General features: G+C 41.4%; 1 protein-coding gene across 3 annotated transcripts in view; it reads left to right on the top strand.

Moving 5' to 3' along the window:
• Window positions 1–27,026, top strand: part of zfpm2a (zinc finger protein, FOG family member 2a) — a 950,399-nt gene that overhangs the window by 266,048 nt on the left and 657,325 nt on the right. For all 3 annotated transcript variants that reach the window (XM_087986350.1, XM_043688413.2, XM_043688412.2), the window contains exon 2: window positions 26,624–26,782. In XM_087986350.1, coding sequence (XP_087842476.1) covers window positions 26,624–26,782 — 159 coding nt within the window. The remainder of the gene's footprint in view (window positions 1–26,623; window positions 26,783–27,026) is intronic.

The following is a 27,026-nucleotide window of genomic DNA, read 5'->3' as shown; positions in this document are numbered from 1 at the left end:
TGTTGTTCTTTATTTCTGTGATTTTTTTTTTCCTTTTTTAAGAGTAGTGTTGTTGGTTTATTGTTGGAATTTTATAAAAAATAAATCTTTTATTCTCAATAAAAATATCTAAAAAAAAAAAGGAGTCAATGTTTCGGGCGTAACCCTTCATCAGGACTTGGGAGAGTGAAAAGGACTGAGAAATAAATATGTGCAAGGTGGGGTGGCAGTACGCGGGCGAAGGTAGGAGGTGATTGTGATAGGTTGTTGGGAAGTGTGGAGCAAATCGGTTGGGAAGAAGGATGGACAGAGGACAGAGGAAATTCGGAGCGTTAGGTCTGGGATGGGTGGGGGAGTGGAGATTCGGAAACTGGTGAATTCACTGTTGAGGAAGTGTGGTCGTATGGTTCTGAGGTGGAAGATGAGATGTTCCTCCTCCAGTTTGTGGGTGACTTTGTTTAGGTGATGGTGGAGGGCCAGATGAACATGTCATTGGAGGAGTGGGAGGGGGAGTTGAAATGATTGGCCACTTGAAGGTGGAGTTGGTTGGTGCATATAGACCAGAGATGTTCCCTGAACTGTTCCGTGAGTTTGCACTTGGTCTTTCCGATGTAGAGGAGACCACATCGAGAGCAGTAGATGCAGTAAATGAGGTTCGAGGATATGCAAGTAAATCTCTCCCAGATTTGGGATAATTCTTTGGGGCCATGGACGGAGGTGAAGGAGTGATGTGCATGCAGGTTTTGCATCTCTTACGACAGCAGGGGAAGGTGCCAGCTTCAGAGATTGGTTTGGTAGGGAGTGTGGACCTAATGAGGCAGTCACAGAGGGAATGGTTACTCGGCAATGCAGATAGGAGAGGGGAGGGAATTTTCTTTTGATGGTAGGGTCTGACTATAGGTGATGGAAATGGCAGCAGATGAAATGCTGAATTTGGAGATTAGTGGGGTGGAATGTGAGAACCAGTGGTATTCTACCCTTGTTGTGGTTGGGGGGGGGGGGGGGCGGGGGGGTGTGGAGTTCGAAGACAGAGGTGCAGTAATTGGAAGAGGTGAGATTGAGAGCATTTTGATGACAGGGGTCGGGAAATTGTAGTCCTGGAAGTAAGCGGACACCTGGAATGTCCTGGAGTGAAATCACTCATCCTGGGGGGAGATATGGTGGAGGTGGAGGAATTGGGAGTACCACCAAAAATATATTTCTTGCAGAATGGTTCAGGGAACATCTGTGGTCCATACGCACCAACAATCCCACCTTCCTGTGGCCATCCATTTCCACTCCCACTGCCCCGATGAAAAGTTCATTCTGGGCCTATTCCACCACCAAAACATGGCCACCTGCAAACTGGAGGAGGAGCACCTCATCTTCTACCTCAGGAGCCTTCAACCATAAGGCCTCAACATTGAATTCACCCATTTCCAAATCTCCCCTCCCCTTCCCTCCTGCCCAGTCTGTCCCAGGTCCAATCCTCTTACTTAGCTCCACCCTTTTGACCTGTCCATCTTCCTTCCCACCAATCTGCTCCACATTTCCCATCGACCTATCACAATCACCACCTACCTTTGCCCACCTATTGCCACCCCATCTTCCTTTCCCCTAGCCCCATCCCGCCCCCTATTTATTTCTCAACACCCCACCTTTCCTCTCACCAGTCCCGATGAAGGGTTATGCCTGAAATGTTGAGTCTCTTGCTCCTCAGATGTTGCCTCACCTGCTGTGCTTTTTCCAGCACCATACTTTATCATCTCTATTTTCAAAGGGAGAACAAGATATTATTTACATTGAGAAAAACTGCAGAAAGCTGCAACACAAAGAGACTTGGTGATACCCATGCACAAGACACAGAAAGCTAGCACACAGATGCAGCAGGTATTTAGGAGGGCTTATTGAATATTGGCCCTTATTTCAAGGAGTTTGGAGTGTAAGTGTAGCAAAGTCTCACTGTAAATATACATGTGCTGATGAGACCACATGGAGTAATGTAAGCAGTTTTTGTCCTCTTATTTAAGGGAAGGTGTCCTTTCATTGGAGGCAGTTCAGCGAAGGTTCACTAGGATTCTTAAGGGGTAAAATTTGAGCAGATGTTTTCCCTCAAGGGGAGAATCTAGGTGCAGAGGGCATAGTCTCTGAATAAAGGGATGCCATTTTAAGACTGAGGTGAGAGAAATTTCTTCTGTCAAAGGGTTGAAAATCTTTGGAATTCCTTGTCACAGAGATCTGTGGAGGCAGAATCCTTATTTAAGGCCTTGTGTACATCAAAGGTTACAGGGAAAAGACTGGAAACTGGATGTGAGGAATTTCAGACCAACCGTAATCCTATTGAATGGCAGAGCTGACTATTTCTGTGATATTTCTTATGGTCTGGTAGTCTTCTATGTTCTTGGAAGACACTTTTTAAGAAAAACACAAGGGTATAAAGATGCAGAAATCACCATATTGATATTAGTGCCTTTTTGCTGTGTGATGATGTTGTGATATCACAATTATTTTTTACATCAGCTTTAACAAAAGCTAAAATTACATAGAATATGCAGCACAAAAATAGGCTGTTTGACCAAATTAATCTAACTGATGTTTATATTCCACACAAAACTTTTCTCATTACGTCTTTCGTATACCAGCCTGTCAGCATATCCTTCCATTGTCTTTTTGTCATGTGTTTGTCCTTTTTTTTCAAAAACAAGAGAACTCCTTGTTGCAATTTTTTATATGGTGGCACATTCTATATTCTAATTACTTTCTGGCTAAAGATCTTTCTAATTTCCCTGAGGATCTGTTAATAACTGTCTTATATTTATTTACAGTCCCTAGTTTGGATTCTTTCACATGTAATGTTATGCTATTCATTTCTACCTTGTCAAACACTTCCATAATTTTCAAGACTCTTATCAACTCACCTCATCTTAGTGACTGGTTTCCTTTGCAGATGTCACTGCTCTACTCAGGACAAGTTTCTTTATTGTTGTGATACTACTTCTTACAATTTCTAATGTACGGAAGGCTGCAAACCAGGGTAAGTAATCATATTCTGTAATGCTCATGTCAGCAGCAAACAGCTGGAGGGAAACATCTTTATTGTCTCTGTATGATGGTCTAAAATATTGCCTCATTCCTGAATCTCCTCCATATTGCTCTTGGAAGTGTCTAAAAGACTTCAAATGTTTTTTAGAATTAAAGAGGAATTCTTGTGTACCCTGCCTCATTCATGGCACCCATTAGGAGCTGAAAATGTGTTGCTGGAAAAGTGCAGCAGGTCAGGCAGCATCCAAGGAGCAGGAGAATCGATGTTTCGGGCATGAGCCCTTTTATTAGGAGGATGACATTCTCCTTAATCAACAGTGCAACTCCCCTACATCTTTTACATCCCTCTCTATCGCACCTGAAATATCTTAAACTCTGAAATGTTGAGCTGATAGGAATTCCTGATAAAAAGCTTATGCTTGAAACGTCGACTCTCCTGCTCTTCGGATGCTGCCTGACCTGCTGTACTTTTCCAGCGCTACACTTTTTGGGTCTTTTATATATTGCCAGTAGGAAGGAAAATCTTCTCCCAGAATGCTCCTCAGTTACTTCTCACTACCACCCTCAGTTGTGGAAAGAGATTGTTTTGTTTAGATCAGAAGATATTGAGAAGGAACATGATGGAGATGTAGAAAATTATGAGGGGCATTGATGCTATAGGTAGGAAGAAACTTCCCCTCAATGGAAGGATAAATCACCAGGGAGCTTGGGTTTGAGATAAGGGGCAGATTTTTGAGGAAAAATGTTTTCACCCAAATGGTAGTGGAAATTTTGAACTCACTGCTTATAAGGGTGGTAAAGGCGATAACTCTCATAAAGTTTCAGAAATATTTAGATGTTCTGAAGGGCTTTTTTTTATACCAAGTGATTCTATGAATCTATGGTACAGTCTGTTCATTGAATTGCCCTGTTATGCCTTGAATGTGCTTAAATACAAAAGGCCTGTGGTACTGCTGCATAGCTTTTGCCCTTAGCTAAACCTTCCAGAGTCTTTGAAGGCAAGGTTGGAAGGCATGAGGAGTCACTGTTGACCCTGAAGATGTGCTGATATGAAGACGCAAGAGTAGGTGCTCATGTCCTCAAACTAACTTGAAATGTGATGGCACTTCCAGATCACCCTGGGGGGGAAGGCTGTCTGGGAGGGAAGTCTGGATACCTTCTCCCCTTTTTGCCTTGCCATTGTTGTTTGGAATGCATCTATAGACCACGTCAGAATAGCTGAGCTTGCAAAGTGCTGCTCTTTCGTCAAGTGATGTGTTATATTATTCCTTCTTTCTTCAATTTACTCAGTTTAAAGGATCAATTTCTGAAAACAGTATTGCTATTCTATCACCAATCTACTTGAGGCATTTAAAGATAAAACACTTCATCTGAAGATTCTTATACAATCTCCTCCAACTTATTATTGCCATATTTGCTGTTCTCCAGCCCTTCCCAGACCCAGTCCATATCTGGTTTTGGTCATCTCCTGAATCACCGGCCTTTTCGTATGCTATGATATGGAGATGCCAGTGTTGAACTGGGTAATCAAAATAAGAAGTCACATGACACCAGGTTATAGTCCAACAGGTTTTAATTGAAATCATACGTTTTTGAAGCGCTGCTCCTTCATCAGGTGAGGTCCTTCAACGAAACAGACTTGACCTTTTGCAATGATGGTGGACATTCATCAAAACTTCGGGTGAGGACTTTATTGTGTCTATGGATATTGATGAAGGTTGACTCAATTGACTCAATGACTGTAGGATGGTATGGGTCTGATCTCCATTGGTGTTGTGGATTTTCTGTTTATTTTTGGGGTGGAATTAGAGTCAGAGGTGTACAGCATGGAAACAGACCCTTCAGTCCAACCTGTCCATGCCGACCAGATATCCCAACCCAATCTAGTCCCACCTGCCAGCACCCGGCCCATATCCCACCAAACCCTTCCTATTCATATACTAAATGCTTCTTAAATGTTGCAATTGTACCAGCCTCCACCATTTCCTCTGGCAGCTCATTCCATACACGTACCACCCTCTGCATGAAAAAGTTGCCCATCGGTCTCTTTTCTATCTTTCCCCTCTCACCCTAAACCTATGCCCTCTAGTTCTGGACACCCCCAACCCCAGGAAAAAGACTTTGCCTATTTATCCTATCCATGCCCCTCATAATTTTGTAAACCTCTATAAGGTCACCCCTCAGCCTCCGACGCTCCAGGGAAAACAGTCCCAGCCTGTTCAACCTCTCCCTATAGCTCAAATCCTCCAACCCTGGCAACATCCTTGTAAATCTTTTCTGAACCCTTTCAAGTTTCACAACATCTTTCGGATAGGAAGGAGACCAGAATTGCATGCAATATTCCAACAGTGGCCTAACCAATGTCCTGTACAGCCGCAACATGACCTTCTAACTCCTGTACTCAATACTCTGACCAATAAAGGCAAGCATACCAAACACCTTCTTCACTATCTACCTGCGACTCCACTTTCGAGGAGCTATGAACCCGCACTCCAAGGTCTCTTTGTTCAGCAACACTCGCCAGGACCTTACCATTAAGTGTATAAGTCCTGCTAAGATTTGTTTTCCCAAAATGCAGCACCTCGCATTTATCTGAATTAAACTCCACCTGCCACTTCTCAGCCCATTGGCCCATCTCGTCCAAATCCTGTTGTAATCTGAGGTAACCTTCTTCACTGTTCACTACACCTCCAATTTTGGTGTCATCTGCAAACTTACTAACTGTATCTCTTATGCTCGCATCCAAATCATTTATGTAAATGACAAAAAGTAGAGGATCCAGCACCAATCCTTGTGACACTCCACTGATCACAGGCCTCCAGTCTTAAAAACAACCCTCCACCACCATCCTTCATCTTCTATCTTTGAGCCAGTTCTGTATCCAAATGGCTAGTTCTCCCTGTATTCCGTGAGATATAACCTTGCTAATCAATGGGGAACCTTGTTGAACGCCTTACTGAAGTCCATATACATCACATCTACTGCTCTTTGTTACTCATCAATCCTGTTTGTTACTTCCTCAAAAAACTCAATCAAGTTTGTGAGACATGATTTCCCATGCACAAAGCCATGTTGACTATCCCTAATCAGTCCTTGCCTTTCCAAATACATATACATCCTGTCCCTCAAGATTCCCTCCAATAACTTGTCCACTACCGACATCAGGCTCTCTGGTCTATAGTTCCCTGGCTTGTCCTTACCACCCTTCTTAAGCAGTGGCACCACGTTAGCCAACCTCCAGTCTTCCGGCACCTCACGTCTGTCTATTGATGATACAAATATCTCAGCAAGAGGGCCAGCAATCACTTCTCTAGCTTCCCACAGCGTTCTAGGGTACACCTGATCAGATCCTGGATAGCATTTATTGCCCATTGCTAGTTAGATTAGATTAGATTAGATTACAGTGTGGAAACAGGCTCTTCGGCCCAACAAGTCCACACCGACCCGCCGAAGCGAAACCCACCCATACCCCTACATTTGCCCCTTACCTAACACTACGGGCAATTTAGTATGGCCAATTCACCTGGCCTGCACATCTTTGGACTGTGGGAGGAAACCGGAGCACCCGGAGGAAACCCACGCAGACACGGGGAGAATGTGCAAACTCCACACAGTCAGTCGCCTGAGGCGGGAATTGAACCCGGGTCTCTGGCGCTGTGAGGCAGCAGTGCTAACCACTGTGCCACCATGCCGCCCACTGCCACCGTGCTGCCCACAAGTTGGCCTTCAGAAGGTAGTAGTGAACTGTCTTTTTAAACTGCTGCAGTCCATTTTACATAATTTCATGAGGGAGAATGTTCCAGGGTTTTGACCCAGTGACACGAAGGGAATGGCAATATTTTTCCAAGTCAGGATGGTGAGTTGCTTGGAGGAGAAATTCTAACTGGTGATATTCCCACATATTTGCTGCTGCTCTCCTTATTGGTGGAAATGTTTTGGAAAGTGCTATCTAAGCACTCTCAGTGAATGTCTGCACTGCATCTCATATATGGTACTCACTGCTGCTAATGAGCATTAGTGGTGGAGGGAGTGAATATTTGTGGATATGGTGCCAATCAAATGGACTCCTTTTGTCCTTCGTGGTATCAAGCCTCTTGAGTATTGTTGTAGCTGCACTCAGCCAGGCAAGTGAGGAGTATTCCATTACGCTCCTGTCTTGTCCCATGAAGATGGTGAACAGATTTTAGGGTGTCACTTGCTGTGGTATTCCTCACCTCTAATCTGCTTTTTTTAGTCACAGTATTTATATGGCTAGTCCAATTCAGTTTCTAGATGTGGATAGTGTAGGTTTGGATAGTGTCAGCAATGATAATCTCAAGGTGTGATGGTTAATTTTTCTTGCTGGAGATGGTCATTGTCTGGCACTTGTGTGGCACAAATGTTACTTGTCTCTTGTCAACTCACACCTAGATATTGTCCAAATGTTGCTGCATTTGGGCATAGACTGCTTCGGTATCTGGGGACTTGTGGATGGTTCTGAACATTGTGCAATTACCAGTGAATATCCTACTTTTGTCTTTATGATGGAGAGAACATCATTGATGAAGCAGCTGATGATGGTTGAATCTAGAACATTACCTTGAGAAACTCCTCCAGAGATGTCCTTGCACTAAGATAATTGACCCCTAACAACCACAACCATCTTCCTTTATGCTAGGTAAGACTAATCAGTGGAGCGTTTTCCTCCAATTCCTACTAACTTCAGTTTCTCTAAGGCTCCTTGGTACTACAATCAGTCAAATGCTGCCATGTGACTCTTTCTAAGAGAGATGTCTATGGTCCTTTGTGTACTATAGCTAATTACTTTATCAAGTGGCATTATCTGGCTTGTATGTATAGACACATTAAGGGACATGGAATTCTAAATGTTAAATTTCATAAATCCTTTCACTGCTTAATTCCAGAGTATGCATCATATGCAATTAATTAATTTGGTTTTTTTTGCTATGGTGCTTTTTATTTTTTGTCCATTGCATCATATTGCCATTTGTTAAACCATCTGTGGAGGGCAACTAATCATGATTTTATTCATGTTGTTCTATTCCATCACTCACTTCAGGAGGCTGATAGTACTTTTCTCTCCCTCTGTCTCCATTTGCCATCTCCAACTGTGGAGCACCTGAGACAGAGAACATTATGAATCACTACAATGACCGTTTTATAATGCTCAAGCAGCGCAACACATTACAGCTTCATTTTGTCCCTCACTGTGACAACGTTTTTGCTGCACTACAAGTCAATTGAATGAATTCTAGTTTAAATTAGACTATGACCAGCAGTCCGGGTGTCTGAGAGTTGAAAGCCTCATCAATTGCATCAATTACGACAAACATTTGAGACACTAAATTGTAGCAAAAGACATTTATCTGAACATACTGAAGTGTAGTATGATAATGTTTAATTAAATATACGTACTTACAATTTTAAATTCCATGGTACTGCTCTGCTTGTAATCTCTGTGACAATGATGACTGTTTTTGCCTGTGCCATTAACATTCATGACAAACTCCACAAGACCCATCTGTTTCATCTTTATTTTCTTTGCAGTGAATCTAAAAGCAGCAGTGTGCAATGTATGTGTATCCATTGGGAAACAGACTGGACTGCTTGAACTCATCGTGAACAGGATTTTTGTGTTAATATTCCACTGAGTAAAATGCATATGGGAAAATTGAAGGGAGAGGATTACACTCCCATAAGCAGAACCTGATTTTCCATCTGTTAACTTAATGGCAGTCTGTGTTACTGGAATGCAATTCTCCCTGACCTATTTTTCTTGTATTCTGCCCAAACATTATTTATAGCCAAATGCAAGTCTGCTTTTATCTCATTTAGATTTACTTGTGAAAATTAGTCACTCACACAAGTTACTGGAAACAGTTGGCAGTGTAATCAAACCAGAGCATGAATCAGCACCTTGAGTGGGAAACCAGCATTTTAAGCCCATTTCTGTATCTCGAAATGTATCAAAAATGAATACTTTAACGCAGCCATCTCCATCCTGCCACCATTACTTTTATCATATTTTAATTTTTTTTCAATATAAATGTAAAAAAAATTGTTTACAAGTGGATGTATCTGTGCAATATATTATAATAGAATAGAGATTAAAATAGAATTACAGAAAATCTCCTGTCCAGTAACAGACCATTCATGTCTATGGACCTATGTTCCTAACCATTGTCTGTGAAAGAATCCTGAACATAGCTAATGCACCTAACCTGCACTGTGGGAGGGAGCCGGAGCATCTGGAGGAAACCCACACAGAGACAGGGAGAACATACAAACTCCACACAGACAGTTGCCTGAGGGTGAAATGGAACCTGGGTACCTGGCACTGTCAGGCAGCAGTGCTAACCCATCAGTGGCTGTCTTACCTGAAATCTGAGAGACAAATTTTCATTTTGATTTATTTTGAAAATATAAAGTAGCAATACAAACAGGAAAGTCCTTACCATCACATTGTGCACAACAAATATATGATCATAAAACAATTTTCAGGTACCAACAAATGTTTAGTGTTTGGAAATATTTTCACAATGACTGACAATGCCACATAATTCCACTTCTGCTTGACCAGGATGTGTCAATCATGGGGGTTTTGGTGTTTGCTTTCATTGCTATTAGTTTATGCAGGGCTTCCATCTCGTCTATATCAACTCACCTTATTTAACTTTCTAATTTAGAATGAAGGTTAGAGCATGTTACTTGTCCTCCCTGGTGAATTGTTGCAAAACCAGTACCATTCAGTGTTTTCATCATGTTGTATTTCTGTTCCAGCCCTATTTACAACTTTTGTTGTTGACACGTGACAAAAAATTGGCATGTCTATTTATGTTTGAGCATCTTCTGAATTCTGTCATGTTGCATGAGGGAGGCATTGATTCAGGTCGACAAATGGATACACAAAGCTCTCACTGGAGTTTCCTCCACAGGGGACCTGTATTTCACATATGATTGCTAACAGTTGAAAAATTCTCCTCCATCCCCTGTGCCCTCTTGTTAGTCAAAATTCTGTCGACTAATTTCTTAATAATATTCACAGACCAGGTTTTCTTTTCTTTTGAAGAAGAGTTCCAAAGATATATGACCCGCCGTGAGAAAATGTTTCTCCTTATCTCAATATTGAATGAGTAACTCTGCAGAGCTACCATGCAGCTGTTGAAGGAAATCTATAATTATTATGATGCATCTTATCATGATGCAGTGTTTGAAATATGTTTATTTCACACATTATTTGAAGATTGCAGTGGTGGCAGACTTGATTAAACAGTACTACTTGGGAATCTGGTCACTCTTGCCAGGACAGACTAATTGAAACAATCTTTACATCTGTTCGTTTATTCTGAGCAACATAAATATAGAAAACCAAAGTCTTCTGTTGGCATTGGAAACTTGGAGATGCCCACAATGCCTCAAAAGTACACAAGGCCACATTATTGCATTTCATTGAAGTGACATCCTTTCCATTCTGTTTTATCTCTGCATAACATAAATTAGCCAAATGGTAGATTGAGCTTTTGCATCTATTTTTGGATGAGTTTTTTACAGACATTATGAAGAATTCCTACACTTTTGTGGAGAGCAAAGACATACAGACTGAAAATGGTACTGTGTTCATGTGTTCTTTCCATTCCCAATATACCACTCAAGGAGGCCACTAACAATTGCACTAGAGAACTACATTATGATAATCTAGATGCCCCTTTGGTCTCTGAATCTGGTTTCATGGAACTCATGAACTTAGCGACTTGCAGAGTTGAGATTAGTTTCAATGACACCATGTATGCCCAAATTGATGATGTTGCCATAGAATCCTTTGGAGACACAATTCGTCAAATCCCTTGGGAAATACATCTTCGATAGGATGATCATTAACCACTGAATATTTCTGGTGGATAAATGACAAGTTTTTGCTGTTTGAAGCAGAGAATTCTTGGATGAATTACTTACACAACTTATAAACTCCATCCTACACTAATATTTACCACCGAAATGGAGCAATCAAATGAACCCCCTTTCTCAATCTAATAGTTAAGAAATCTCCCAATGCATCCTCCATTACGAGCTACTGCAAGCCTGCATTCACTGTTCAATACTCATGTTGGATTTCGAACAATTCCACACACTAGAAATCAATCTTACTGGCAATAGGGTCACAGTCTTATTGCCAATAGAGTCCTACCCTTTACTATGTAAGCTTGATGCTAAGATAGGACATATCAAAAGTATCTTCATTACTCTGATTGAATCATCACATGCTGCATATTGAGCAAACTCTTCAAAGGCTCTATGACAGCCACATTTGGCCCTGCATGGTACCCGATTGACTTTAGATTACTGTGGAAGGGAAAGTGTGTCCATTGCAACATGGATGGGGTAGGGGAATACTCTCTACAAACAGGAAGTTGCCATCTTGCCAAAAAGGTGTTTTAGTCTGCTACGCAAATGTGAAATGTGATATTTAAATTTCAGCACAATAATATTTCTGCTTTTCTAGGCTATATGCCCTAATCTCTGGGCAGACCCTATCATACACTGTAGACAGTATAACAGACCTATTGTATCACAGTCAAACCAGCCTGTGATTGCAAATACCAGAATGCTGTATCTAATATTAGATGTGATTCTGTAATTCAATGGATAACATTCACTAAATTGTCCTGGTTGTGTTAAGAAGTATACCAGAAACCAATTTTATCATTTGGTCCCACCTTGTGATTCGTGAGCACATGCCAGAAGCTACAAAATATTCACATACACATTCTTTGTAGGCACAAGAAATTTGTACACAGCAAGCACCATTGTTATTGAGGAAAGTGCTATGGACAGTTTCAGTCCCTGCTATATTCCACATTTAAACAGCATAGATAAACAGAGTTTACCTGTCAGGTGTAAATTTAATGGTTAACAATGATTGACAAAAAATATAAATCAAAGCAAAGTACAGAAGATGCTGGAAATCTGAAACAAACACCAAGAATGTTGAAGAACCTCAGTAGTCCTGGCAATATGTGTGGGGAGAGAAACAGACTTAAGAAGAAACTTTTCATCTTGGTGGAAAGGGACATAGATTTAAGAAAGGGGCAGGAGGTTAAGAGGGGGGGATGACTTTTTTTTCACCGAGAGATGATGGAAATCTGGAATTAACTGTCTGTAAGAGTGGTAGAGGCAGAAGCTCTCATAGCATCACAAATCATTTAGATGTGCATTTGCAGTGTCAAGGCATGCTAGCCTATGGATGAAGAGCTGAGAAATGGGATTAGAATAGTTCAGTGTTTATTGATGAGAGACATGGATTTAATGGACTGAATAGCTTTTTTTGTGTTTTAGACCTCTATGATTCTATGAATCTGAGGTAGAAAGGGATCAGAGATTTTATGGAGGTGAGTATGTTTCTGACTCAACATGGAAGGAGCCATTCCTAAATCCGATTCTGGGAAATGAGATGTGTCAAGTGGATCAAGTGTCAGTAGGATAACATTTACGAAACAGAAATTGTAGCAAACTCAGTTTTAGATTAGCTGTGGAAAAAAGAAAAGGATTAAACTAGTATAATGAATTGGAAGAGTGTGATTTTCCATGAATGCAGAATGTACCTACCCCATGTAGGTTGGAACAGAACATTGGCAGGCAGAACTGTAATGGATCAATTTCATAATGCCTATGTAGAGGAGACAATTTGATTACAGTCATGGAATATTCCCTGTCAGAGGAACAGCAAGGCAAACAAATCCAGAGCTCCTTGGATAACAAAACAGAAAGGGGTCCTCTCCAGGCATATAAATATTGTACATGTGCTAAGAAGAAGGATTGGTCTGATTGAGGACCAAAAAAGAAATCCATACATGGAGGCAGAAGACATGACTGAGTTACTAAATCAGTAGTTTGCATCTGCCAATACCAAATAAGAAGATGCTAACTCAGATATGGGAATGGTGCCAAACACTGGTGAATTATAAACGGTACACAGGTGTTCATAAAAAAGGTTCATAAAATACAGCAACTACAGATGATGGGAAAGTTTTTGGAAATAATAATTGACAACAAAAGTAAGAATCACATAGACCAAGTTGTACTAATCATGGAATGCCAACACAGGTTTGTTCAGGGCAAATCATATTTAATTGAATTGCTTGAGTTATTTGATGAGATAACAGAGAAAATTGTATAGGGTAATGCAGCTCACATCCCTGTGCTCTTTCAACATTGCTAGCTTATTATCATCATACCATTCAAAAAAAGCCATTAGCATCTATATTATGTCACTATGTCATGAAAATATCAATCTTATAACTAAGTCTGTGCTTATGAGCTCAGAAACCCTTGCAGTTAAGTTTAATTTCAATGACACCAGGTATGCCGAAATAGATGGTGCTGTTATGGGATCCCCTTTAGGCCCAACTCATGTTCACATCTTTATGGGTTACTATGGGAAAGGCACAATGGATGGAAAGACGATTAACCTCCTACCTTATGTGCACTTTCAATATGTAGATATCACATTTTGAATATGTCAATCCACAACCACATCAAAATATTCATAGTGCAGCTTAGAAACTCTGCACTATGCTCAAGTTTCCAATTGAAATGGAATAAACAAATGAGTCCTCTTTCTTGATATACTTCTGGGAAATGGGTTCCCAACTACTACATAACTAAAGCCTATGTTTTGTGGTCAGTATACACATTGGGAGTCCTAGATCCGAAGCACTACAAGATTGATTTTATTGGCAACCTCATGAATAGAGTACTAATTTTCTGCTCACTGTATAAGCTTGTCATTATCAAAACTATCCTGTGTGATAATGGAAACCATGACTGAATCATCACTCATTGCATATTGCAAAAAACTTAGAAAATGGCCTTTGTCCAGCACTTTGGCCCTGGATGATGTTGTGTCTCCCTTAGTTTACTCTGGACGGGAAAGGCGACTCAAATATCTGACAAGCAGGTTAAGCTAAACATCTCATGCCGCTGCTATGCGGTAAATCCGTGAGTAGTTTTCTCCACTAACAGGATGATGCTGTCAAGCCAAACAAATGTTTTGCCTACAATACAAATGAGTGATACGTTCTCTGAGTTCCAGTGCCAACGTGATGTCAGCTATAAAGGCCATCTGTACCAACTCTCAGACCATATGAGACAACACACACTGTTGACCATTCACAGCTAGCAGCAGACCACTCATGCTCGACTAGCCTCATAAAGCTAAATCCACCATTAGATGTGATTCTGCTTTTGGAAATTATTTATTAAATGATCCAGACAGATCTGAAAGCTACAAGAAAGTGAGGACTGCAGATGCTGGAGCTGAGAGTCAAAAAGGGTGGTGCTAGAAGAGCACAGCCAGTCAGGAAACAACCGAGGAGCAGGAGAGTTGACATTTTGAGCATAAGCTCTTCATCGGGAATTTGAACTTTCCTCAGGAAGAGCTGATGTTCGAAACATCGACCCTCCTGCTCCTCGCTTGCTGCCTGACAGACTGTGCTTTTCCAGATCTAAAAGCTACACCAATTTAAGATAATAAGATGGGCCCACAGTGCTCAAAGCTAAGTGCATAAATACACAGGCACATGCTTTAGGTAGGGAAAACAAATTTGTACATATATTATACCTTTTTCAAAGAAAAGTGTCATGTATTCAATCTCTCCTTGCTTTATCTCCATGGCAGTGCCCCGTCCAATCAGAATTCACCTGCCTGGTCTGAGAATTAAGATTGACAGTTAACTGTTTTTGTTGCATCTCTATGGCAATAAAAGTCCAGCAATCAGCACCTTCTTATTCTGTATAAAATGGTGTTTTTTAAACAATCTGTTTCTTGTGTCCTACATCTGATAAGTGCAGGATGAAAAGCTTCAACTTCTAGTCTCCTTTTAGCAAATGCTTCAACTCTGAACCACTTGAATCAATATTAGGACCATTGTCTTCCTTTATGTTTTATTTGTGACTTACAAGTGTAATAGCTTCAAAATTTGCAAATAAACAGAGCTTGGAAGTATTTTGAACTGTGAAGAGTAATAGAGTTCATGATCATAAATTAACTGCTAGAGTGGGTAAGATGTGGCAAAATATGAATTTATTGCAAAGAAGTATGAGATAATACATTTTGAAGGGAAGAATATGATGAAGTAAAAGTTAAATGACAGAATCCTAACTGACACAATCTGGGTGCACAAGCTGAGAGAGCTGGGTATATGTGAAAAAATCAATATTTGTAGCTAAACCTGCTCTTAGAACTGCATCTACCAACAGATCCTAGCTGATCAGGAGAGCCTGCTATACATGTATTTGGAATGTTTGCAGATCTATGATCTATATGCTTTGCTGCCTTTTCTTGGACCTTCCAAGGCACCAAATTCTGAGACATTTTTTGAATCTAAAACTTCTGTACAAAAGTTGGGACTCTTCCCCCACTGCACCACAAGATCTTCTATTGAAAGTGATGAAGCAGGTTTAAAAATTAAGGCATGCAGAGTCCTGGATTTTATAAACTGGGCCCTAGAGGACAAATACAACTTATGATGATTCTTTAGAAAACATGACTTCAACTTGGATATTTTGCCCTGTTTATATTTTATAAAGAAAGTGAATGCTTTAGATCACTATAGAAAAGATTTACGAAAATGATTTATGGTTGAGAGAGTTCAGTTATGAGGACAGAGTAGAAAAAATGTGGTTTCCTCCTTCAGGAATAGGAATGTTGAGAGGAAATTTGACAGCGGTGTTAGGTTGTTCTCTTGTGGGACATGGTCATCACTGATTGACCAAGCATTCATTGCCCAAACTTAATTGCCCTTGAAATGTTGGCAGTGAGCTGCCTTCTTGAACTACTGCAGTCCATGTGTTGTAAGGAGGGAATTCCAAAGTTTTTGACCCATCAGCAGTGAGGAAATGACAACACATTTCCAAGTCAGGATGGTAATGTCTTGGAGGGGAAAGTGCAGGTAATGCTGTTCTCATGTATCTGGTGTCCTTGTCTTTCTAGATAGATGTGGTCTTGGATTTAGAAACTCCTGTCTATGAGACTCCAGTTGCATTTATCGTCAATGATAAACCACAGAATTTTGATAGTGGGGGATTCAGTGATGATAACACTATTGAATATCAAGGACAATGATTAGATTATCTCTTAGTGGAGATGGTCATTGACTGGCATGCATATTACTTGTCATTTGTCAGCTAAAACTTGAAAATTGTCCATGCCTTGATGCATTTAGACATGGACTGCTTCAATATCTGAGGAGTTGTGATTGGTGCAGAAAATTGTGTAGTCATTGACAAAAATTCCCACTTCTGACCTTCTGGATGGAGGAAAGACTATTGATGAAACAGCTGAAGATGGTTGGAACTACCCTGAGGAACTCCTGCAGAGATGTCCTGGAGCAGCAATGACAGACCCTTAACAACCACAACTGTCTTCCTTACGTGTGAGGTATGACTTGAACCAGCGAAGAGTTTTTCCTTGGTTCCCATTGATTCCAGTTAAAATTCTTGACAAATGCAGCCTTTGATGTCAGGGGCTGGCATTCTCTCCTCATCTCTGCAATTCAGGTCTTTTATCTGTGTTTGAATCAAGGCTGCATTGATGCCAGGAGCTAAGTGACCTGGGCGGAACCCAAACTGGGCATAGGTAAGCAAGTTGTTGCTGAGCATGTGCTGTTTGATTGCAGTGTTGCTGACACCATCCATCACTTTACTCATAGACTGATTGGCTAATAATTGTCTTGGGTTGGATTTGTTTTGCTTTTTGTGTATAAGACATATCTGGCAATTTTCCACATTGTCAAGTAGATGCCAATGTTCTAACTGTATTGGAAATCTTGGCCAGAGGAACAGCAAGTTCAGGAAAACAAGTGTTTAGATGTATTGCTGCAATATCATCAGGGCCTATCACATTTGCTGATGCCAGTGCCTCTAACCATTTCTTGATATCATGTGGAGAGAACTAAATTGGCTGAAGACTGGCATCTGTGATGCTGGGGACTGCTGGAGTAGGCTAAGATGGATCATCCATTCGGAACTTTCGGCTGAAGATTGCTGCAGATGCTTCATCCCTGTCTTTTACATAGAAGTGCTGGGCTGTTCCATCATTGAGGATTGAGATATTCATGAGCCGCTGCCTCTAATGATAAATTTAATGATCCACACCATTTTTGACTGGATGGTGCAGGACTGTAGAGATTAGATTTGGTCTTTTGATTGTGGAATTGCTTAGCTATTTGTCATACAGGTTGTCCTATTCGGTAGCTTCACCAGCCTGGTGCTGCCCTTGACACGCCCTCCTTGATTTGCTTGCTTGTTAATAATAGTTGAGTGGCAGATATTCCAGACCATAAACCGGTAGATTGTGCTTGAGTTGATACCTAGTCTAAGAGTTGCTAGATCTGTTTTAAGTCTGTCCAATTTAACTCTGATAGCATCACACAGCAAGATTGGAATTATTCTCAATGTGAAGGTGGGACTTTTCTTCATGAGGACTGTGCAGTAGTCACACTTAGCAAAACAGTCATGGACAGATGTACCTGCAACAGCTAAATTGGTGAAGATGAGTTCAAATATGTTTTTCCTTCTTATTGGTTCCTTCACCACCTGCTGCTGACCTGACCTTTAGGACCTGACCAGATTAGTGAGTAGTTCTGCTTTCGAACCATTCTTGGTCGTGGCCATTGAAATCTCCCATACAGAGTACATTTTGGTCCCTTGCCAATATCAGCACTTCCTCCAAGTAATGTTCAACATGAAATACTGATTCATTAGAAAGAGGATGATAGGTTGTAACCAGCAGAATTCTTCTTTGCCTATGTTTAACCTTAAACCAAGAGACCTCATGTATCTGGAGTCAATGTTTGACACTCCCAGGGCAGCGCTCTCATGACTGTGAAGCTTTCTGTGATGGATCTGTCCTGTGGTGGGACAAGACATAGCGAGAGATGATGAGGTGTGTGTGGCATGATTCCATGACGACAACTATGACGTGTTGCTACTTGACCAGTCTGTGAGACAGCTCTCCCACTTTTAGCACTAGCCCTTAACTGTTAGTAAAGAGGACATTTCAGGCTCAACAGGACTGTTTTTGCTGTTGTTGTTTCTGGTGTCTAGGTTGATACAAGGTGTCCTATAGGGTTTCATTTCTTTGTTGTGACATTGTTGCAATTGATACAACTAAGTCTCTTGGTCATCCATTTCAGAGGGCAATTGAGAATTAACCACATTGATGTGGCTCTAGAGTCACAGGATAGCCAGTTCCTATCCTGAAGGGCATTAGTGATCCAGATGGTCTTTTTTTGATGATGGTTTACATTTCCTGATTTTTAAAAATGGATTCCATCATCTGCCATGATGGGATTCAAATCTGGGTCCTAAGGACTTTAGTTGAGTTTCTGTATTAATAGACTAGTGATAATAGTGATAAACCTTCCCTCATTAGGGACTTAGGTAGAATATATGAGGAGAAATCATTCCCTTTTATGGAAGGGAAGTATTCCATCACACTCTTGACTTGTGCTTTGTAGATTGTGGATAGACTTTGGTGTGTCAGGAAGTGAGTTACTCATCGCAGTAGCCCTCGTGTCTGATCTGCTCTTGTAACCATTGTGTTTATGTGGTGAGTCCAATTGAATTCTGGTCAATGGTAACCCCCATTGAATGTCAAGAGGCAGTGGTTCTAGTGTCTCTTATTGGCGATGATCATTGTTTGGCAGCCATTCAATGAATCTACAATGCAAACAGGTGCATAATGAATACTGCTAAAATAGTTAGGTAAGCATTTCAAAGAGGTTTGGGAGTCTTAACTATAATTCTAATGTCATGATGAATTTGTATAATGCTCTGATTAGTTATGGAAATAACAGCAATAAAAGCCTCTGTTTATATACTCCCTGATTCCACTAAAACATCACAAGGTATTTCATGGGTGTGATATGTTTAGAGAGATGACCAAAAATCTGATCACGGATGATTTTCAGTATCATCTTAAAGGAGAGGTTTCTCTTGGGAGGTCTGAGGATTACCTAACAAAAGGCTTAAAATGATAAGTTTGAGGAAGCAGAAACATAGAGGATATTTGCTCTTGTGGGGAAGATCCACAATATAAAATAGTCACCAACATAATTAATAGGATTTCAGAATGAGCTTCTTTAGATAAAGAGTGAGAATGTGAAAGTAGTCATTGAAACAATGCATTTCAGTGGAATCTAGACAAGCACTTGTGGGAGAAGGGAAATATTTGATTACAGTGGTAATATTAGATGAGAACAATGAGAAGTCTGGAGTGGAGCAAAAACACCAGTATGGACGGATTGGGCTGAGTGGCCTGTTGCCTTGTCATTAATTCTGTTTAGAGAGTGAAATTCCAGAGCTAATGGAATAGTATTGATGCCAGTTGTGGAGCAATGAAAACTGGAAGTGCAGGGCCATGGAGAGCTAACGTAATGAAGGATTTTAAAAACAATGATGGATTTTTAAAATCAAACTGTTGTCAGGCAATGCACAGTGGCACAGGGTGATTTGGACTTGCTTTGGACTGTAGGCATCAGAGATTTGAATAAGCTTAAGTTTATGGAGGATGCTAGATGGTCAGGAGGTTACTGAAAGCAGGGCTAAAACAGATGAATTTTAGCACAGATAAATTGAGGAAAGTGTGGATATGGACCATGTTTCAAAGCTAGAATTAGGTGGTCTTGGTATCATAGTGAGTATCTGGTCAAAAGCTTTCTCCCAGTCAAATAAGAGGATGACTAAGTCATGAGTAAACCTGTTCACAGAAAGGCCAGATAGATGGGGTCAGTGACTAATGAATAGGAATCAAGAAATGTGACGCTTGAAAAGAGTTTGGGGCACATATCAAAGATGATGTCAAAAAGAATATAGAAAGCGTGGTTAGTAAGCTTGGGAATGACATCAAAATTGGTGGCATAGTTGACAGTGAAGAATGTTTTCTGAGATTACAAAGGATTTTGATCAAATGGGTCAATGGGCTGAAAAATTGAAAATGGAGTTCGATCTGGATAAATGCAAAGTGTTACATTTCAGTACAACAAACGGGTAGGACTTATACGATTAATGGTAGGGGCTTGGGTAGTGTTATACAGTAGAGGAGCCTAGAGTTTCAGGTACATAATTTTTTGAAATTTGAATCGCATATAGCCAGGGGGGTTAAAAAGACATTTAGCACACGTGCCTTCATTTCTCAGTCCTTTGAGCAGAGGAGTTGGGAAGTGATGATGAGGACATGATATTGGTGAGGCATCTACTTGAATACAGTGTCCAATTTCGGTCACCCAAATATAGGAAGGTTGAAACTTTATTGCTGGAACAGCACAGCAGGTCAGGCAGCATCCAGGGAACAGGAGATTCGACGTTTCGGGCACAGGCCCTTCTTCAGGAATGAGCAGAGAGTGTTCAGCAGGAGAAGATAAACGGTAGGGAGGAGGGACTTGGAGGAGGGGCGTTGGAAATGTGATAGGTGGAAAGAGGTCAAGGTGAGGGTGATAGGTCGGAGTAGGATGGAGGCGGAGAGGTCAAGAAGAAGACTGCAGGTCAGGAAGGCGGTGCCGGGCTGGAGGGATTCGGCTGAGACAAGGTGGGGGGAGGGGGGATGAAGAAACTGGTGAAGTCCAAGTTCATCCCCTGTGGTTGGAGGGTTCCCAGTCGGAAGATAGGACGCTCCTCCTCCGACCGTCGCGTTGTTGTGGTTTGGCGGTGGATGAGTCCAATGACCTGCATATCCTCGGTGGAGTGGGAGGGGGAGTTGAAATGCTGTGCTACAGGGTGGTTGGGTTGGTTCGTCCGGGTGGCCCAGAGGTGCTCTCTGAATCGCTCCGCAAGTAGGCGGCCTGTCTCCCCAATATAGAGGAGGCCACACCGGCTGCAGCGGATGCAGTAGATGATGTGGGTGGAGGTGCAGGTGACCTGCTGTGCTGTTCCAGCAATAAAGTTTCAACTTTGATCTCCAGCATCTGCAGACCTCATTTTCTCCTCAAATATAGGAAGGATATCATAAAGCTGGAGAGTGTTCAGACGAGATTAACAAGATGTTGCCTGGTATGGAAGGTTTGAGTTATAAAGAAAGGCTGCATAGGCTGGATTGTTTTTCACTGGATTGTAAGAGGTTGAGAGGTGACCCTAGAGAGGTTTATGAAATCATGAGGGCCATGTATAGAGTTAATAGTGGGTGTCTTTTCCCGAGGATGAAGGATTTCAAAACTAGGGAGCACATTTTTAAGGTGAGAGGGGAGAAATTTGAAAAAGACGAGGGGCAACTGTTTTATACAGAGGCTGGTTCATGTGTGGAGTGAACTTCCCGAGGAAGTGTTGGATGTGGGCACAATTACATTTAAAAGATACTTGGATAAGTACATGCATAGAAAAGATTTGAAGGTATATGGACCAGGTGGGACTAGTTTAACATAGATTGGTTGGAATGAAGGGTCTGTTTCTGTGCTGCATGATTATACAATTCTGATGATCAAAATGAATTTGGTCTTCCCAGTAATGTGTTGGAGGAAGGTTTTGTCATGTAATACTAGATATCAGAAAATCAGCATGGCAATTCAAAGGCAGAGAAGGGATTAAAGGAGTGATGATGAGGTAAAACCGGGTGTAATCAACAGGTTACATGGAGGTGAGGTGTTTTCAGATGATATGACTTAAGGACAGCATAGATATAATAACTAGGAGAGGGTAATAGTAACATTTAAAGGAGAATGAATTGCCCCTGGATGTGAGGGTGACTGTTTACAACAAAAGCTGATTTGCAGAAAAGGAATAGAATCATACAGTACAAAAAAGGGCCTTTGGTCCATTAAATCCACACCAACAAAATCTACTATCGATCTACCCTCGTTCCACTTTCCAGTATTTGGCTCATAGCCTTGAATGTTATGACATTTCAAGTACTTATTCACACACTTTTTAAAGGTTATGATGTTTCTTGCCTTTGCTACCCACTGCGACAGTGCACTCCAATTCCCATCATTTAGCCAGGTGAAGAAAACTTGTTATTGCCTCTTCAACTAGGGATAAAATATATATTATATCCACCGTGTCTGTGCCTCTCATAATTTTATACCCCTCAATTTGGTCCTCCTCTCAACTTTTTCTGCTCCAAAGAAACAATCTGAGTTTTTGCATCCTCTGAGGCAACATCCCCATGAATCTTTCCTGAACCCACTTCAGTGCAAACACATCCTTCTTATAGTCCAGTGACCAGAGCTGAACAGTACTCTGGCTACACAGCTCCAGCATAACCTCCCTGCTCTTATAAACAATGCTATGACTGGTAAAAGAAATGTCACATATGCGAGATCACACAAGTTCACAACTTGAATTGAATTTATTGTCAAGTGTACCAAGGCACAGTGAGGCACAGTGGGTGGCACGGTGGCACAGTGGTTAGCACTGCTGCCTCACAGCGCCAGAGACCCGGGTTCAATTCCCGCCTCAGGCGACTGACTTTGTGGAGTTTGCACATTCTCCCCATGTCTGCGTGGGTTTCCTCCAGGTGCTCCGGTTTCCTCCCACAGTCCAAAAATGTGCGGGTTAGGTGATTTGGCCATGCTAAATTTCCCGTAGTGTTAGATGAAGGGGTAAATGTCGGGGAATGGGTCTGGGTGGGTTGCGCTTCGGCGGGTCGGTGTGGACTTGTTGGGCCAAAGGGCTTGTTTCCACACTAAGTAATCTAAAAAAGCTTTGTCTTGCGAGCAATACAGGTAGATCACATGGTTAAGTACCATAGATAGTAAATAATAGGTTAACAGCGGCAAAAACAAAACACACATACAGGCGAATGTTAAGAGTTTGTGAGTCCTTTCAGTATTCTAACAACAGTAGGGTAGAAACTGTTGCGAAACCAGTGCGTGCATGTGTTCAGGCTACTGTACCTTCTCCCCAATGGTAGAGGTTGTAGAAAAACGTTGCCAGAGTGGGATGGATATTTAAGAATGCTGGCAGCTTTTCCTTGACAACGGGCCTGGTAGATGGATTCTATAGATGGGAGATTGTCCTTTGTGATTGTCTGGGCCGAGTTCACCACTCTCTGTAACCGTCTCTGATCTTGAATGTTACAGTTGCCATACCAGGTAGTGATACATCCATACAGAATGCTCTCGATGACGCGCCTATAAAAGTTGGCAAGGGTATTCGCCATCGTGCCACATTTCTTCAGCTGCCTGAAGAAGAAGAGACGTTGTTTGGCCTTTGTAACCAGTGCATTTACATGAAGAGTCCAAGAAAGCTTGTTGTGGATGACCACTCCCAGGAGCTTGACACACTCCATTCGTTTCACCTCTGTGCTGTTGATGTGTAGGGGGGCATGAGTGACATCCCACCGAAAGTCAACAATGATTTCCTTGGTTTTGCTGGCATTGAGAGCTAGGTTGTTCTCAGTGCACCATTTTTCAAGGTCTTCCACCTTCTGTCTGTAGTCTGTTTTGTAGCAGGGGATGCAGTCATGGGTATACAGTAAATACAGTAGGGGGCTGAGTACGCACCCCTGAGGGGCTCCAGTGTTGACTGTTAGTGAGGATGAAATATTGTTCCCAGTCTTCAGTGATTGTAGCCTGTGGGTTAGAAAACTGAGTGGGGCTTAGTGTGAGATCACTAAGTTTAGTCATCAGTCTTGTGGGGATAATAGTGTTGAAGGTTGAATTGTAGTCAATGAGTAGGATTCTTACGTAGTTAAAAATCACACACAAGGTTATAGTCTTACGTAGCTGTTCTTGGTGTCAACATGGTCCAGAGAGGAGTGTAGGGCAAGTGATATGGCATCTGATGTGGATCTGTTAGGCAAAATGGAGTGGATCAAGAGTAGTGGGGAGGCTGGAGTTGATTAATGCAATGACCAACTTTTCAAAGCACTTCATGGCCACTGAAGTTAGGGTAACTTGGTGGTGGCCATTGAGACATGCTGCATGAGCCTTCTTAGGCCAGGGATGATGTTGGTCCTCTTGAAACAGACAGGGACAGTGGTCTGCTGCAGGGGAGGTTGAAGATGTCTGAGAAGACCTCTGCCAGTACATGGCCTGGTACTCCGTTTGGTGCCATTGCTTTCCTTGGATTCACACAAAGGAAAACTGATCTGACCTCTGATGCAGTGACTGTTGGGATAGGTTCGTCAGGACTTGTTGGAATAGGTGGTAAAGCTCCACCGAGGTTCTGCTCAAAGCGGGCATAGAAGGTGTTGAGATGATCTGGGAGGGATATGTCATTGTCTGCTATCTTGCACTGTCTCTTTTTAGAACCTGTGGTGTCATTCAGTCCTTGCTGGGTGTCTGTCTGGATCGGTATTGGTCCTTGGCTGTCTTAATGGCTCTGTGCAGGTTCATTTCCTGAAGTTGGGTGATCAGTTTGATGGGCACTTGGTTGAGTTACTTTGTTTTTAATGAACTGTGTATAAAACATAGGAAAAGATATTTTGCCGGGGTAGGTTGGAGAGAACCTTTTAGGAGGTGTACTTTGCAGGGCTGAGAGAAGAAAATTATTTCGCTAAGTCAGCTGTCCAGATTGTATCAATCTTACTGTCAAAAAGCCTAGGACCTTTTCACTTTTAGACGTTCATATGGAGCGTGAATATTGATTAAGAAGGATTTAGTGTCGAAAAGAAGCTGGGGTTTATCTCTGCATTTCAGAATGGTTCTGGAATAGTAAGCAATTTTAACAAAAGACAGCAAGCAAGGTTCAATGAAACTGTTTGTAGTTTAGCCAGATCTGTTGATGAATCACTAATCCAATTATTCTCAATCAATTTTCAAATCGATGTTCCTTGAATTTATAGAAGTTATAGGGTCTATACCAAGGAATGTTTGAAGAATTTCTTTCACCTAAAGTGTGGTGGGAACCTTGAATGCACTGCCTCAGAATAGTAGAGCCATGAAATCTCACAACCTTTAAAAGTATTTGGATGAGCACTTGAAATGCCATACATTCAAGTCTCTAGGCTAAAGTGCTGGAAAGTGAGATTAATATGGATAGAGTCATAGAGGTATACAGCATGGAAACAAACCCTTTGATTCAACTTTTCCATGCCAAGCAGATATTGTAAATTAATCTAGTCCCAGGTGCCAGCACTTGGCCCATATCCCTTCCTATTCATATACCCATCCTGATGCCTTTTAAATGTTGTAATTACACCAGCCTCCACCATTTCCTCTGGCAGCTCATTCATGTACGAACTTTTATGTGGAAAATTTGCCCCTTAGGTCCTTTCTAAATCTTCCCCCCCCTCACCTTAAACCTATGCTCTCTAATTTTGGATTCTCCCACCCTGTGGAAAATACCTTGTCTATTTACCCTCTCCATGCCCCTCATAATTTTATAAACTTCTCAGCCACCGACACTCCAGGGAAAACAGCCCCAGCCTGTTCAGCCTCTCCCTGTAGCTCAAACTCTCCAACTCTGGCAACATCCTTGTAAATCTTTTCTGAACCCTTTCAAGTTTCATAACATCCTTCCAATAGAAGTGAGAACAGAATTACATGCAATATTCCAAAAGTGGCCTAACCAATGTCCTAAACAGCCACAACATGACCTCCCAACTCCTATACTCAGTGCTCTGGCCAATATAGCAAAGCATACCAAACACCTTTCTCATTATCCTCTCTACCAGTGATTTCACTTTCAAGAAACTATGAGCCTGCACTCCAAGGTCTCTTGGTTCAGCAACACTCCCCAGGACCTTACCATTAACTGTTGAAGCCCAGCCCTGATTTGCCTTTCCAAAATGCAGCACTTCACATTTATCTAAATTAAACTCCCATCTTCCACTCCTCAACCCACTGGCCTACCTGATCAAGATCCTGTTGGACTCAGAGGTAACCTTCTTTGCTGTCCACTATACCACCAATTTTGGTGTCACCTGCAAGCTTACTAACTATACGACCTCTGTTCACATCCAATTCATTTATATAAATGTCAAAAAGCAGTGGACCCAACAACGATCCTTGTGGCACACCACTGGTCACAGGCCTCCAGTCTGAAAAGCAACCCTCCACCCTTGCCCTCTGTTGCTACCTTCAAACTATATTAGCCAATCTCCAGTCTTTCGGCACTCTCACCTGTGACTATCGATAATCCAAATATCTCAAGTTCTTTGTGTGCAGATTCGATTAGCCAAATCTCTATCACAAACTAGTATAGAACTAGAATAAATTGAATTCATTTTAACTTACAGATATTAATTTAAAATTTAATACCATCTTTGGATCTTTTTTCACTGTTCCTGTTCCTTTTTACACTAACACAATTAACCTTTCTGGTCTTGACAGTAAGATGCTGCTCTTTGATTGTACATTGTAGCTTAATCGTGGAGTTCAACAAAAACTTTTGTATCTTAATACGATCTAAAAGGTACAATTCTGAAATTTGCCATAATAATTTTGGCCGAAGGAACATATGTTTTTATGGTATTTATTCTTGGTCTTCAGAGCTGCCTTGCATATGCTATTGGCAGAGTTACTCAAGCCTGTTTTGTCACAGCATTGGATGTATTGGATGTTGTGACCTTGCAGTATTGAGTTCTTTGCAAACTCAGGAGAAAAGAAATGGAAATCTCTTGGTAAGAAAGTAGCTGATGCTATGGCCTGTGCAACTTGTTTAATGGAGACCTCTCATTCTGTACTAACAGGACCACTTGAAGACACAATTGAGGATGATGAGGAAGAATGTCTGTCTGAAGAAAATGATACAATTAGCAGAGGAGACTACACACTTGATGAAAATTTTTCAGCAGACTATGGATCAGAACACCTCAGTTGTGAAGAAACAGAATATTACTGCAGTAAAGGTAATTGGATTGAACACATTTACTTTATCGATTTAAAAAAAAACAAATAACTATTGGAATTCTGAAACAGAAGCAGAAATTGCTGGAGAAACTCAGCATGTCTGGCAGCATGAGTGCAGAGAAAGCAGAGTCAAAGTTTTGGGTCTGGTGATTCTTCTTCAGAATTGGGTCTGTTGGACCCAAAACATGACCCTGTTTTCTCTCCACCAATGTTGCCAGATGTGCTGACTTTCTCCAGCAATTT

This window comes from Chiloscyllium plagiosum, unplaced genomic scaffold (genome assembly GCF_037043375.1).
Source record: "Chiloscyllium plagiosum isolate Xiang-an unplaced genomic scaffold, Cpla_swu_hap1 HiC_scaffold_4, whole genome shotgun sequence".
NCBI classification, from domain to species: domain Eukaryota; kingdom Metazoa; phylum Chordata; class Chondrichthyes; order Orectolobiformes; family Hemiscylliidae; genus Chiloscyllium; species Chiloscyllium plagiosum.
The sequence above is the reverse complement of the archived record's forward strand: the minus strand, read 5'-3'. Positions and strand labels throughout refer to the sequence as shown.